This window comes from Chlorocebus sabaeus, chromosome 13, assembly GCF_047675955.1.
Source record: "Chlorocebus sabaeus isolate Y175 chromosome 13, mChlSab1.0.hap1, whole genome shotgun sequence".
Lineage (NCBI taxonomy): Eukaryota > Metazoa > Chordata > Mammalia > Primates > Cercopithecidae > Chlorocebus > Chlorocebus sabaeus.
In genome coordinates this window covers 90208623-90221949 of record NC_132916.1, presented here as the reverse complement: position 1 = coordinate 90221949, position 13327 = coordinate 90208623, and the positions used below count along the sequence as shown (strand labels likewise).

The 13327-nt window shown below is 46.2% G+C and overlaps 1 protein-coding gene across 8 annotated transcripts in view; it reads right to left on the bottom strand.

Moving 5' to 3' along the window:
• The window catches only part of SYNCRIP (synaptotagmin binding cytoplasmic RNA interacting protein), a 32558-nt gene extending 23173 nt beyond the window's left edge, over nt 1-9385 (bottom strand). For 2 of the 8 annotated variants that reach the window (XM_008006520.3, XM_008006521.3), the window contains exons 1-6: nt 8327-8507; nt 6817-6976; nt 5960-6078; nt 5734-5841; nt 2785-2898; nt 2509-2685 (exon numbers count right to left, since the gene is read on the bottom strand). In XM_008006520.3, coding sequence (XP_008004711.1) covers nt 2509-2685; nt 2785-2898; nt 5734-5841; nt 5960-6078; nt 6817-6964 — 666 coding nt within the window. In that variant the 5' untranslated portion in view covers nt 6965-6976; nt 8327-8507. Of the gene's footprint in view, nt 1-2508; nt 2686-2784; nt 2899-5733; nt 5842-5959; nt 6079-6816; nt 6977-8326; nt 8530-9279 lie in introns of those variants that run through there. The other 6 variants (XM_008006523.3, XM_008006524.3, XM_008006522.3 and 3 more) reach the window with 5 other exon arrangements.
• Nucleotides 9386-13327: the final 3942 nt, after the last annotated feature.

The following is a 13327-nucleotide window of genomic DNA, read 5'->3' as shown; positions in this document are numbered from 1 at the left end:
ATGGATCTGATACCACTAGCTAAATTCTGCAGTGGTCCCTCAGTACATATAGGGGACTGGTTCCAGGAACCCATACCAAAATCCATGAATCCTCAACTCTCTTAAATAGCGTAGTGTTTGCATATAACCTAAGAACATTCTCTCACATACTGGTGTATTGCTATTTTTTTATTGGGTTTTTTGGGAGTATCTTCAATCCTCAGCTAGCTGAAACTGTGAAGGCAGGACCCATGGTACAGAGGGCCCACTGTATTAACTTTCTGTAGTTCAGATACCTCATTGCTTACTAGATCATTCTGTATTTTCACTTACTGCTACTTTATTGCTACTTGGCAAAAATATTCTATTCTTTTATACGAGATTAAAGGATTTTGGGCCAGGCAAGGTGGCTCATGCCAGTAATCCTTGTACTTTGGGAAGCTGAGGTAGGAGGATGGCTTGAGGCCACGAGTTCAAGACCAACCTGCCAGCCACAGTGGCTCATGTCTGTCATCCCAGCACTTTGGGAGGTCAAGGCGGGCAGATCACTTGAGGTCAGGAGTTTGAGACCGGCCAGGCCAACATAACCCTGTCTTTACTAGATATACAAAAATTAGCCTGGCGTGGTGGTACGCGCCTGTTTTCCCAGCTACTCGGTGGCTGCAGCTGCAGCAGGAGAATCGCTTAAGCTCAGGAGGCAGATGTTGCAGTGAGGCAAGATCGTGCCCACCACACTCCAGCCTGGGTGACAGAGACTTTGTCTCAAAAAACAAATAATAAAAACTAAAGAATTTCTAAGGTACCTCTTTCTGGAGCTCGAAATGCCCCTCAAATTCAACTGCTGAAACTAAAATTTTGACAACTCAAAGGTTACCAGTAAATCTGAATTCCCTCTAAACTAGAAAGCACTCTTTTAAGGGAAAAATCTGACATGATTTGAAAAGAAATACCTAAATTCCCAAATTTTCTTTGTAAAGACTTACATTCTTTCAAGTAGCATACTTTTTTACTGTTAAACTTCCATCACACTCAATCATACAAACCAGTTGGAGGTATTCACGCAATATAGAAAAGGAAGACTTGGCCGGGTGCAGTGGCACACGTCTGCAATTCCAGCACTTTGCGGGACTGAGGCAGGCAGATCATCTGAGGTCAGGAGTTCATGACCAGCCTGGCCAACATGGTGAAACCCCGTCTCTACCAAAAATACAAAATTTAGCCAGGTGTGGTGGTGCGTGCCTGTAATCCCAGCTACCGGAGAGGCTGAGGTACGAGAATTGCTTGAACCTGGGAGGCGGAGATTGCAGTGAGCCAAGATCACACCACTGCACTCCTGCCTAGGTGACAGAGTGAGATTCTATCTCCCAAAAAAAAAAGAAAAGGAAGACTTACAAGTTTTATTTTTCTCTTTAAGGCTTGCTTAAAAGTGATAGACCTCACGGTAAGGGAAGGGGGAAAACTCAGGAGGGAGGAGAAAAAAAATCAGTCTGAAGATTTTAAGTTTGTCTGGAATTACCCACAGGATATACAAGCCAGATAAAGCAAATTTAACAAATGTGGCACAGTGAGCTATCTTGTACAAAAGTTCTCCCCAGTTGTATTGCTTGATACATTCTATGGGTTTAAATTAGGCCCCAACTCTTCAACTATAAAATGCAGAATCACTTCAGTCACAGAACTTAATAAAACTAGTTTAAAGGAGTTATATAAACTGTAATTTAAAATATTAAAATCTCTTTCTGGCCGGGTGTGGTGGCTCATGCCTATAATCCCAGCACTTTGGGAGGCCGAGGTGAGTGGATCACCTGAGGTCAGGAGTTCGAGACCAGCCTGGCCAACACGGCGAAATCCCATCTGTACTAAAAATGCAAAAATTAGCTGGACATAGCACCAGGTGCCTATAATCCCAGCTACTCCGGAGGCTGAGGCATGAAAATCACTTGAACCTAAGGGGTGGAGGCTGCAGTGAGCCGAAATCACACCACTTCAGTCTGGGCAAAAAGAGAAACTCGGTGAGAAGAGAAGATTTCCTTTTTTAAAAAGTTGGAAAAATTACCAGGTCCTTACCTAACATCTGGTATTTTTAAATCAAATATTGCCACTCACCATAAAATCTTTTGTTTCATCAACTAGAAATGTATCACAATGTCTTTTGTGAATTATTTTAGAAAAAGGGATGGCTCAGGTACGGCCAGGAAGTATGAGAGCCCTTACCACGGTTACTTTTCTTAAATCTTTTCACATCCCTATAAGTTTAAACAAACAGACAAAAAACATCACTAAGCCAGATGTTTCTAAAAACCAACTGCTAGGAATTCTACCATGCTGCCTTTTAGATGTGGAATCCTATCAACTACACATGCAAAGAATATCACTACAATGCTTGCACAGTGATATGGGGGAAAAAAAAAACACCTGCCTAAATCAGTACTTCAAAAAATGTTTGGTAACTCTTAGGCACAATAAGAAAAAAACTTGGTATTAAAGACAGTGAACGTGAAAACTGAAAGGAAAAAAAGGACAACTTACCAGTTTAACAGCCTCCTGAGCTGCTTCTTTTGTACAAAAAGTGACAAACGCATAACCTCTATTGAGACCAGTGAGTGGATCCATCATTAGACGAAGATCCCATATAGGTCCAGCTTTCTCAAATAAAGGAACAAGTTCATCCTCAAATAGATCTCTTGGGATCTTTCCCACAAATATCTGCAAATTAAATATTAGGTAAAAACCATGGAGAATTGCTTTAGGAAACCAGATACCTGTGCTTTCACTACAAAAGGTACAAGTTTTTAGTTGCTTTACCTCAGTGCCAACAGAAGGCTGCTGACCTGAATAAACGGAATCTGGAGGTGGTCCCCCATACTTCCTCTGTCCAGTGGTCACATCAAGTGTGTAGCCTGTTCTTTCCAAGAGTGCCTTGAAAAGTTCAAACGTCATTAATACATTTAATTCACTAGACCACACCCATACGTATAGCAGTTAACATCCACCTTGCTCAAATCTTTCCAATTATCTTGGCATGTTCCCTCATAAACAAGTTTGTGATGTCTGTTTCAAAATTTCCCCTTAATGTGTACTTGTTATACTTCTAAATTATTACCAAAATTTCAGGGTCTTGTTCAAATTACTTTCTAGTCTCTACTTAATTGAATAGTGTGCTTAATGGACAACAAGAAGATCAATCCATTAGCAACTTTCAAGACAGGATGTATTACTCTGTTACCACCACCTTAAAAAATGACTGTACCTAATTTGGTTGAGTATCTTTCAAGTCTGGATCTTTTACCCAATAAATTCCCTATAATCCCACTCCTAGGTACATACTGCCATTCTGGGCATTGTGCCAACCTCAGAAGAAATTACACTTCCCAAACCAAGTCTAGAAACTTGGGAGCTACAGTCAAAAAAATCTCCTATTATTTTTTGACATTTATGTGCCATATTTCATGGGATAGCATGGGTCATTCAGAAAAAGTTAACAGCCAAAATGACTTTTAAAACTTTATGAGACTGCGACATTACATAACCTCTACATTTTAATTCCCAAAAAGTACTGTTAAAATTTACACAACTCATATTTACTCAAAGCATTAAGAATTTATTCCTTATTCTAGGGAAAGTATAGAAAGAAGTATAGGCCGGGTATGGTGGCTCACACCTGTAAATCCAACACTTTGGGAGGCCGAGGCGGGTGGATCACAAGGTCAGGAGTTCAAAACCAGGCTGGCCAAGATGGTGAAACCCCGTCTCCCCTAAAAATAAAAATAATTAGCCCAGCGTGGTGGGCGCCTGTAATCCCAGCTACTCCAGAGGCTGAGGCAGAGAACTGCTTAAACCTGGAGGGGCAGAGGTTGCAGTGAGCCAAGACAGCGTCACTGCACTCCAGCCTGGGTGACAGAGCGAGACTCCATCACAAAAAACAGAAAACAAAAAAAAGCAGCATAGTCCTCCATTATCTGAAGGAAAAAAGTCAAATTATTCCCCTTCTCCACTGTCTCAACCACGAAGCACAAAAGTGGTTTCCCAAACAAAACCAACTCCATTAGCTAGTACATTCTGATATAAAAACAGACTAACCCTAGCCATCTGACAAAATGTATCAAAATGCTGTTATTTAGGGTCACCTCAGTCTCTGAAAATTACTGGACAGACTTTTAAAACTTCTAACTCAAAGGACACTAAATGTTTATGAAAAATTCTGTAATTCATAAAAACATTCATAAACTTGCTCACATCTATGACTATAACATAAACTAAATCAGTAATAGCTCATCTTTCCATTTTCTCACATGTAATCCCTGTGCTATAAAGGAGTTTTTTAACCTTAATCATTATGACCCAAATAACACTTTTTGTCAATCCATAAAAACAGAAAGGAAAAACTTATTCCCTCTGTCAGATTTCCTCTAAAAATGTCTCTATGCCATCTTACCACAACTTAGGTCTCATTACAAATTTAAGCGGACGGGTGTGGTGGCTCACACCTGTAATCTCAGGACTTTGTGAGGCTGAGGCGGGTGGGTCATGAGGTCAAGAGATCGAGACCATCCCGGCCAACATGCTGAAACCTCATCTCTGCTAAAAATACAAAAATTAGCTGGGTCTGGTGGTGCCTGCCTGTATTCCCAGCTACTCAGGAGGCTGAGGCAGGAGAACTGATTGAACCCGCGAGGTAGAGGTTGCAGTGAGCCAAGATCACACCACTGCACTCCAGCCTGGGCGACAGAGTGAGACTGTCTCCCCACGAGAAAAAAAAAATTAAGCCATCCCTTTCCAAAATAAACTGAAAGTCACAAACTGAAAGTTTAAAAATTTTAGTAAGTTCTATCTAGCTCACAAATGCAGACTTAATTACAACTGAATTACAATCGAGACAACTATACGCCACTTTTATGGAAAAACTAGATTTACAGATAAAACTCAATTTACTCACAGCTAGATCTGTGAAAGCCTCAAATTCATGGCTATCTTTAAACAGCTAAATCCATATACCAACCTTTTCCATATTCTAGGCTTTCCCTGTGTCCACACCAATACAACAACGCTCAAGGCCTATACCCTTAACTGATTTTCTTAAACCATACGCTTGGCTCAATAGCACTGGCACACTACAAAGCACACCAGATAAAAAAGTAATATGATCACCATATTGTTTATAAATAAGAAAACTCACCAATATAAAGATCAAAACTGAGCTGAATTTGAAGCCATTCAGTATAATCTTAAACCAAAAAAAAGAGCCTTCCCTTCCTAGCCTCAGTTTCTCATTTACATATACACACTAAACAATCTTACTGTTAAAGCTGCTTTGAGAAATAATCTAATAATCCATACTGACGGAAGTGGAGGGCAGCAGGGTTAACATTCTAAATTCACTGGGGTTTGAGACTCCTAAGAAAAACAGTTGCCAAGTGTACATTCTCCACCAGTATTCAACTATCAGTAAGCTGGCTTTCCAGCTTTTCAAAAAAAATAATCTAGAGGTATGATGGGTGTATTTCTTTTAATCTTTTATCGGAACTACCAATAGAAGATTTAAACATCAGTAGCTGGATAACAATGATAAACTTCACAGCAAATTGCTTTAGAAACAAATAGTTAAAAGAAATGAAAAAAAAAAAACAGGAATTAGGAGAGATTGATGAATTATCTCAACATCTAACATACATCCATTTCATACCCAAGGAATATTTACCAAAATTAGGAAAGTTAAAAGAACTTTAAAACTAAAGGGAGTATAGAAAGACATACCTTAATTTTTGCCTCATCTGGTCCTTTACTAGAGTCTGCTACTTTGGTCCCTTGTTTTTCTCTCTGCCTATAAGTCTTCATGACTCCACATAAAAAGGCACTTTTGTTCTGCAAAAAAATGTTCCATTAATATTTAACAATAACCATCTGAGTCTAATAAAATTTAGCAGACAGTATCAAAACTACTCAAATTTTTTAATTCTTTTCACACTGACATTAACATTACCTGAACATGAGAGAGATCACTGTCTTTAAACTGTTGAAGAACTGCCAATGCACCGTCTTCATTGAATTCTTTTAAAGCTTCAATAGCTCTTTCATCTAAATCACTATGTGCAACTAGCCCTGGAAAAAATAAAGGTTATCAGCTTTTAATATTTTTAGAAAAGATTTTTTTGAGAAGACTATGTTGGCAATACAGGGTGAAACACGATACATGTGTGCCTTTACAATTCTTCTACTCCCCTTATCCATATCTGGGAAAAAAAAAACACACTTCAGCCACTCTGAACTGCATCCTGAACTAAATAGGCCCTGCCAACCACACTTGCAATAATGAGCTAACTTCTTTTACATCTTTTATCTCCAAAGTCTGATAGCTCTGAGCACTACACTATGTCTACAGTATACAGGCTTACGAATCCTAGAATCAACCAACAAAGTACCAAGCATGACAACTGAACCTCTACTCATTTCAAATACCACCAGAAAAAGTTAAGAGCCGCACCAAAAAGACAAGAAAACGAGTCTACAGTTACCAAGTTATTTAAGAAGAATCCTACTATAAAAATACTCAAAAAAGTCACATGGCCTGTTCCCAACATTAGCAGCTGTTGCTACTATCATATACTTATTTATCCATCAGGCCAGCATGCAAGTCAGCCTTTAGCTCCTAACCTTCTCTTCTTCCCTCCCTCTATACATCTTAACCTCTGCTTCAAACTTAAATTAACCAGCTATCACAACAAGCAAAACTCCAGTTCCCACACTTATTGGAAACCACAAAAAGTTGCTATTTTAGCTCAAAGCCAGAAATCCAATAGAAAAATTTCATAATGTAATTTTGCAAGTGTTAGTTCTTACCTGCAACGTAAATTTCATCTAGTTTTTCAGCAACTTTCTGTGGTAAACCAGCATCAAGCAATGTCTGAAAATTTTCTGAATGGATAACTGCAGAAGTAGTATCCATGGGCTCTTCAGTACCATTTCCATTAACATGTTCTGTAGCCATGTTTCCAGAGATCTGTTCAAACGCAATAAGCAAAATTAAACTAGGATCTTCAAAAAGAATAGAGGACAATATGAGAGCCCCATCTTTACTTTCTCTACCATTGACTACACCAGCTAGCTAGCCTGTGCCTCCCTTTAAAAAAAGCCTTACAGTCACTATCGCCTGACAAGCCAGATTTGGAGCACAGGGCACAGAAGGACCGATTCACTATATTCTTCCTTAGCACCTCCCCTGACTCACCTGCTAACACTCCCTAGGAAAAACCGTATTACAAATACAGCCCAATCAGCACGGGTACGAGCCAGCGTGTCACATGCAGCTGTGCCCGTTCGAAAAATGAGGTGTGTGTGGAGAAAGCAAAACTGGGCTCGTCTCTCTCAAAGATAAACCCCCAAAGTGCGCGCTTTTCCCGCCTGCCGCTTATAGATCGGTAACAACAGCCAGCGAAGAACAAAGCGCTCATACAAGCCACCTTCCCACCACCCAATTTCTCCACCCTTCAACCCCGCACCCCAAAGCCCGCCCCTGACTCCGCACCGAGAGCGGCAGTCTCACCACTGCGGCCGCCAGGAGCCCATTAGAAACACGTGCTCTGCGCCTTCCAATGTCCTACAACTTCCTTCAACGGAAACCCAACGAATCCCAAACCAAGACGACCATCACTGGTTCCCAACATCAACCCGAAGCCGCGGTCGGAGCCCCCAGAAAGCTGCAGCAGCACAATCTCGCCCCTAAACACCGAGGCAGTGGCGGCGCCAGGCCACAGGCTCTCCCCGCCCCCCAGCGCTGCCGTCTCCGCCGTGACACATGGCTCTCCGCCCCGGGCGCTCCCCGGGCGCCGGCGACCCCCGGCCGCCCGCCCGGCCGAGACGTGACCCGTGGCGCGCGGTGCAGGTCCCCACCCCTTACCCCTCCGTGCAGTGACTGCGGCGCCGGCCCGGCAACCCAGCAGCATGAGGGCGTTCCGCGAACAGCCCAACGCCCGCGGGACTGTGAGCACCGCCCAAGCTCGCCGCACGGCTGCGGGACGAGACCCACTCCTCTCCGCCCACTCCCGCGCCGCGGCGACCGCCACGACAGCACCAACTCTGAAGCCGCTCGCGGTCCGTGCGGGCCACGGGACCGTGGAGGCGCCTCCTCCCAGAGCGCCGCAGACAAAGCCTGAACGGCAGCAGCACATGGAGAGGAGGAAGTGGCGGCGCGGGCTGCGGCCTACTCCCAGGCAGCCCCAGTCAACGTGCTCTTCTCCCCCTTGGAATCCATTTTCCAGAAAAGCCGGTTTCTCCCCGCGCCGCCCTCCCCCAGCTCACTCCACAATGTCATGGAGCTCCCCTCCCAGACCCGGGTTCTGGCGGTCGTTACCTCCCCGTTGGGCTGAGGCGGAGGAATCCTGTCCGATGGTATCGGGTTGCGGGAAACGCGTGCTCGCTGCTCCCTGTGTCCGGCGCGAGTGGAGCTGTTGTAAAATGGCGGCCGAAGCTCACGCCGCTGGCAGCAAACCCGATCCAGTTCCACTCGCCTCCGAGCGCGCTCCCGGTGCGCGCGCGCGCCCCCGCGTGACCCCCCTTCGTTTCCCTTCCCTTCCCTCCCCTCTCTCGCGCGTCCGCTTCACTCACTCACTCCCTCAGCCCCTGCCCTCCTCCAGCTCCTCCTTCTCCCACTACCACCACCACCACTAGCCTCTGTCCGCCTTCTCTCAGCCTGTCTTATTCCCGCCCCCCCGTTCCTTTCCCCCACCGCTCCCACTCCCCTCTGCGGTCGCTCAGGCACGAGTGGCCGCCTTTCCCCTTGTGGCTCGCACGCTCCCTCACTCCCTCCCTTGCTTGCTCGCACTCTCGGCCCCGTCCCTCAGTCCCTGCCGAGTCGGCTCCTCTCTTTCTCTCTCCCGCGCTGACGTGACGACGTAGCCTACGCCTCGGGACGCGCGCCCGCGGGCTCCGCCCCCCACGCCGCACCGCCTTCCCCGCTCCTCACCGCTTAGGTAGGGGGTGGGGGAGGCACAAGACCCCGCCCTTCCGCTCCGGCGGCGGCGGCGGAGGGGCCGAGACTGAATGAAAGGCCCGCCCCTTCCCCTCCCGACACTCCCCCTCCCGCTCCCCTCCAGGCGGGGTGGGCCGGCTCAGCGTGTCCCACTCGTTCTCCTTTGTCAGGAGACTGGCATCTCCCCACCCCGCCCCGCCCCACCCCCACCGCGACACCACGCGCACGCCACCCCCACCGAGCTCCCGCCCGCCCCATCCCTGCCCGGTCCGGGGCTGGCGGTGCAGAGTGCTGTGGGCGCTGAGTGCGACTGCCGCTTCCCGGAGGGCACCCACCGGTCTGTGCGCGCCGGACCCCCGCCCCCGGCTCCGCGACCGCGTAGCCGTTCCAGGCGGTGTCCACGCCACTGCCACCGCCCCGCACTCTCCTCCTCGGGAAGCTGCAGGCGCACGTGTCCCCCGGGGCGGGGCGAGGCAGACAATGGGGCCGCGGGGGAGGGGAGCGGCGCGGAGACCCGCGGACCTTTGGTCTGCAGGACCGGCGGTACTTGAGTGCGAGAGTCGCCCCTCGAGACTCGGTCTCCCCAGCTGGACAATGGGGCCTCCTCGTAGCCGCGCGGCTCGGCTTTCACGGGAACCTTGGGCGAAGGGAGGGGCGCCCCAGGCTTGGACGAGGAAACCCCGGCTGCTTTTGAAGGGGGAATGGGGCTGGCTCCAGTGGAGCGAGGAGCGGCTCCCGCCTTGGGATGACACGAAGGCCAGATTTGGAAGCGAAACCGCCCGGTGGTGAAGGGTTGTGCAATACTCCGTTTCAGTCCCTGGCCTTTTAAGCAGTTAAGGGCTTCCTCCTGGCACAGTTTGAGCAACTTGAAACAGCACAAAGCTGCGTGGTTAGAACAACTTTGAGAAAAATGTCTGTTTCTTTTTAAAAAAAAAAAAAAAAAAACCTTGGCAACTAAGTCTTAGGTGAAGTGACATTTCCTTTGTAATCGTTTACTAGGTACAAGAAAGAAGACAAAGGCATTTGAATTACAGACGCGATATGGATACTAATTTTATACAGGGCAGCTGTAATGAAAAACAGTAACAATGTCCTTTTGATTAAAAAGCTTATTTTTAAGAGCTTACTGGTTCCCCCAGATGAGCTCTGTACTATAACAAATCAGTGGTTTGAGGAAAAGTTAGATAAGCGCTCTTCAAAGTGCACAAGCACATAAAATGCTAGATTATTTTCATAGCTACCTGGATCAAATATGAAGTACGTTTTACCCAAAGCACCACATAGCCAACCTGTTTAGTAAGGACTTGAGATCACCACCCCAGATTTCTTACTGTCAAACATATGTGTTATTCAGCTACTTCAGCCTTAGGGATTTTTGTTCACAACGCAGAGGTTGTGGTTAATCATATACATGAAGAACAAAATGTTTAAGAGAAAACTATGAAAATAGAGTCATACTATATAGATTAAACAAGAATTAAAATGGTCTGAAACGTATAACACTTTGTTTAGACCTTCCTGGGTGTTAAATTTTTTTTTTTTTAAGTGCCTTGACCTCGGTAAAGACTCCCAAATTAAAATCTCTAGCTCTTCTCTGACATCTAATTCCTTTCTCTAGCCACGCCCTCAACGTTTATGTGGGCTTTCTGGCACTCCAGATCGGCATTTCAAGAAACTGAGCACGTGATCTTCCCCCAGTCTTCCATGTACAGAGTTCCCATCTCAATGAACATCCCCCACATGAATTGCTGTAGCTGACCATTCAAGGCACTTCCTTCTCTACACTGCCATATCAGTTAATCAAGTCCTGTGAATTCTGTCTCCCAAATATATCTCCATTTATCTGTATGTTGCAACCACCCAGGTAAAGCTACCATTATCTACCACCTGTACTAATGGCATAGCCTCCTGATTAATCCACTCTTACAGCTCTTCTAATCTGTTCAAAGCCCAGGTCATCTTTCTGTATGACTCTCTCTCCTGTGTAGGCTCTCTCCCTCCCTTGACCTTTTCTCTTAATTGGAAGTAAGATCCTATGGTGCATCTGCCTGAAACCCTTCATTAGCTTCCAATTACACTTAGAACAACAGCCAAAATCCTTAACTAGTTCAACAAAGCTCTCCAAGATCTGTCCCACCTGTCTCCCCAGTTCATCTCAGACACTTTCTGGCTTCAGCCTGGCCTTCTTTGATACTGGCATTCTTTTTATTTGAGGCGGAGTCTCGCACTGTCGCCCGGGCTAGAGTGCAGTGAGGTGATCTCTGTTCACTGCAACCTCCGCCTCCCAGGTTCAAGTGATTCTCCTGGCCTCAGCCTCCCAAATAGCTGGGATTACAGGCGCCCGCCACCATGACTTAATTTTTTTGTATTTTTGTTAGAGTCCGGGGTTTCACTATGTTTGCCGGCTGGTCTCGAACTCCTGACGTCGTGATCTGCCCGACTTGGCCTCCCAAAGTGCTGGGATTACAGGCGTGAGCCACCGCGCCAGGGCTTGTTTTTTGTTTTTTTGTTTGTTTATTTGTTTGTTTTTGAGACGGAGTCTCACACTGTCGCCCGGGCTGGAGTGCAGTGGCGAGATCTCAGCTCATTGCAACCTGCGCCTCCCAGGTTCAAGCGATTCTCCTGCCTCAGCTCCCAAGTAGCTGGGATTACAGGCACCCGCCACCACACCCGGCTAATTTTTATATTGTTAGTAGAGACAGGGTTTCACTGTCTCACATGTTCACAGCCTCACATGTTTGCCAGGCTGGTTTCAAACTCCTGGCCTCAGGTGATCCACCCACCTCAGCCTCCCAAAGTGCTGGGATTACAGGCGTGAGCCACCACTCCCGGCAGATTATTCATTAGTTTCATTGCTGTCTTTTCATCCATGTATGCTTTGAAACAGTGAGAAGGTGCAGCCCTGTTGAGTCGTCAACTAATGAAAGAGAGGAATATAGGCAGGCCCGTTTGGATTTTTCACTTGTCCAAAATTCTTTCACTCGTCCAAAATTCTTTCACCCAGTCAATGCCACACTGCCACACTGTTTTTGTTTTGTTTTGTTTTTTAAGGCATATTTTCTTCTTCACTGCATTTTCTAAACTTCCTGCCATTAACATATATTAATTTTATAATGGGCCAGGGAACCCTTCAATTCACATGGTAAAAATTCACAGCACACTTTTTCAGTAGAACCATAAAAACCTAGTGTCGAAAGAGACCATGGAAGCCATTCAACCTAATCTTTCTAGTAATCAAGAAAAGTTTTGTACTATCTCTCACATCTTTTTTTTTTTTTTTTTTTTGAGACAAGAGTCTCGCTCTGTCACCCAGGCTGGAGTGCAGTGGCGCAATCTCGGCTCACTGCAAGCTCCGCCTCCAGGGTTCACGCCATTCTCCTGCCACAGCCACCCCCCCTCCCCCACCCCCCCCACCCCCCCCCAGTAGCTGGGACTACAGGCGCCCGCCACCACGCCCGGCTAATTTTCTGTATTTTTAGTAGAGATGGGGTTTCACCGTGTTAGCCAGGATGGTCTCGATCTCTCGACCTCGTGATCCACCCGTCTCGGCTTCCCAAAGTGGTGGGATTACAGACCTGAGCCACCGCACCCGCCCACACTATCTCTCACATCTTATTTTCATAGTAATAAAAAGCCTGCCCAATCAAAAATTAAAGACTTTTGTTCCAAGAAAGACACTGTCTAGAGAATGAAAAGCCACAGACTAGGGGAAAAAAAAAATCTTTGCAAAACACATATCTGATAAAAGACTGTTATACAATAAAATATACAAATAATTCTTTTTTTTGTTGTTGTTGTTGAGACGGAGTCTGGCTCTGTTGCCCAGGCTGGAGTGCAGTGGCGCCATCTCCACTCACTGCAAGCTCCGCCTCCCAGGTTCAAGCCATTCTCCTGCCTCAGCCTCCCGTATAGCTGGGACTACGGGCGCCCGTCACCGCGCCCGGCTAATTTTTGTATTTCTTTAGTAGAGACGGGGTTTCACCGTGTTAGCCAGGATGGTCTCGATCTCCTGACCTCGTGATCCGCCCATCTTGGCCTCCCAAAGTGCTGGGATTACAGGCGTGAGCCACCGCGCCCAGCCACAAATAATTCTTAAAACTCAATAATAAGAAAACACACAACCTAATTTAAAAATTGGCAAAAATGTTGATATCAAGTGTTAGGCAAATAAAAAACAAAAAAAGAATTTTTGTTTTTTGTTTCTTGAGAGTCTGCTCTGTTGCCCAAGCTGGCGTGCAGTGGCACAATCCTGGCTCACTGCAACCTCCACCTCCTGGGTTCAAGCAAGTCTCATGCCTCAGCCTCCCAAGTAGCTGGTATTACAGGCTTCTGCCACCAGGTCTGGCTAATTTTTGTATTTTTAGTAGGGACAGAGTTTCACCA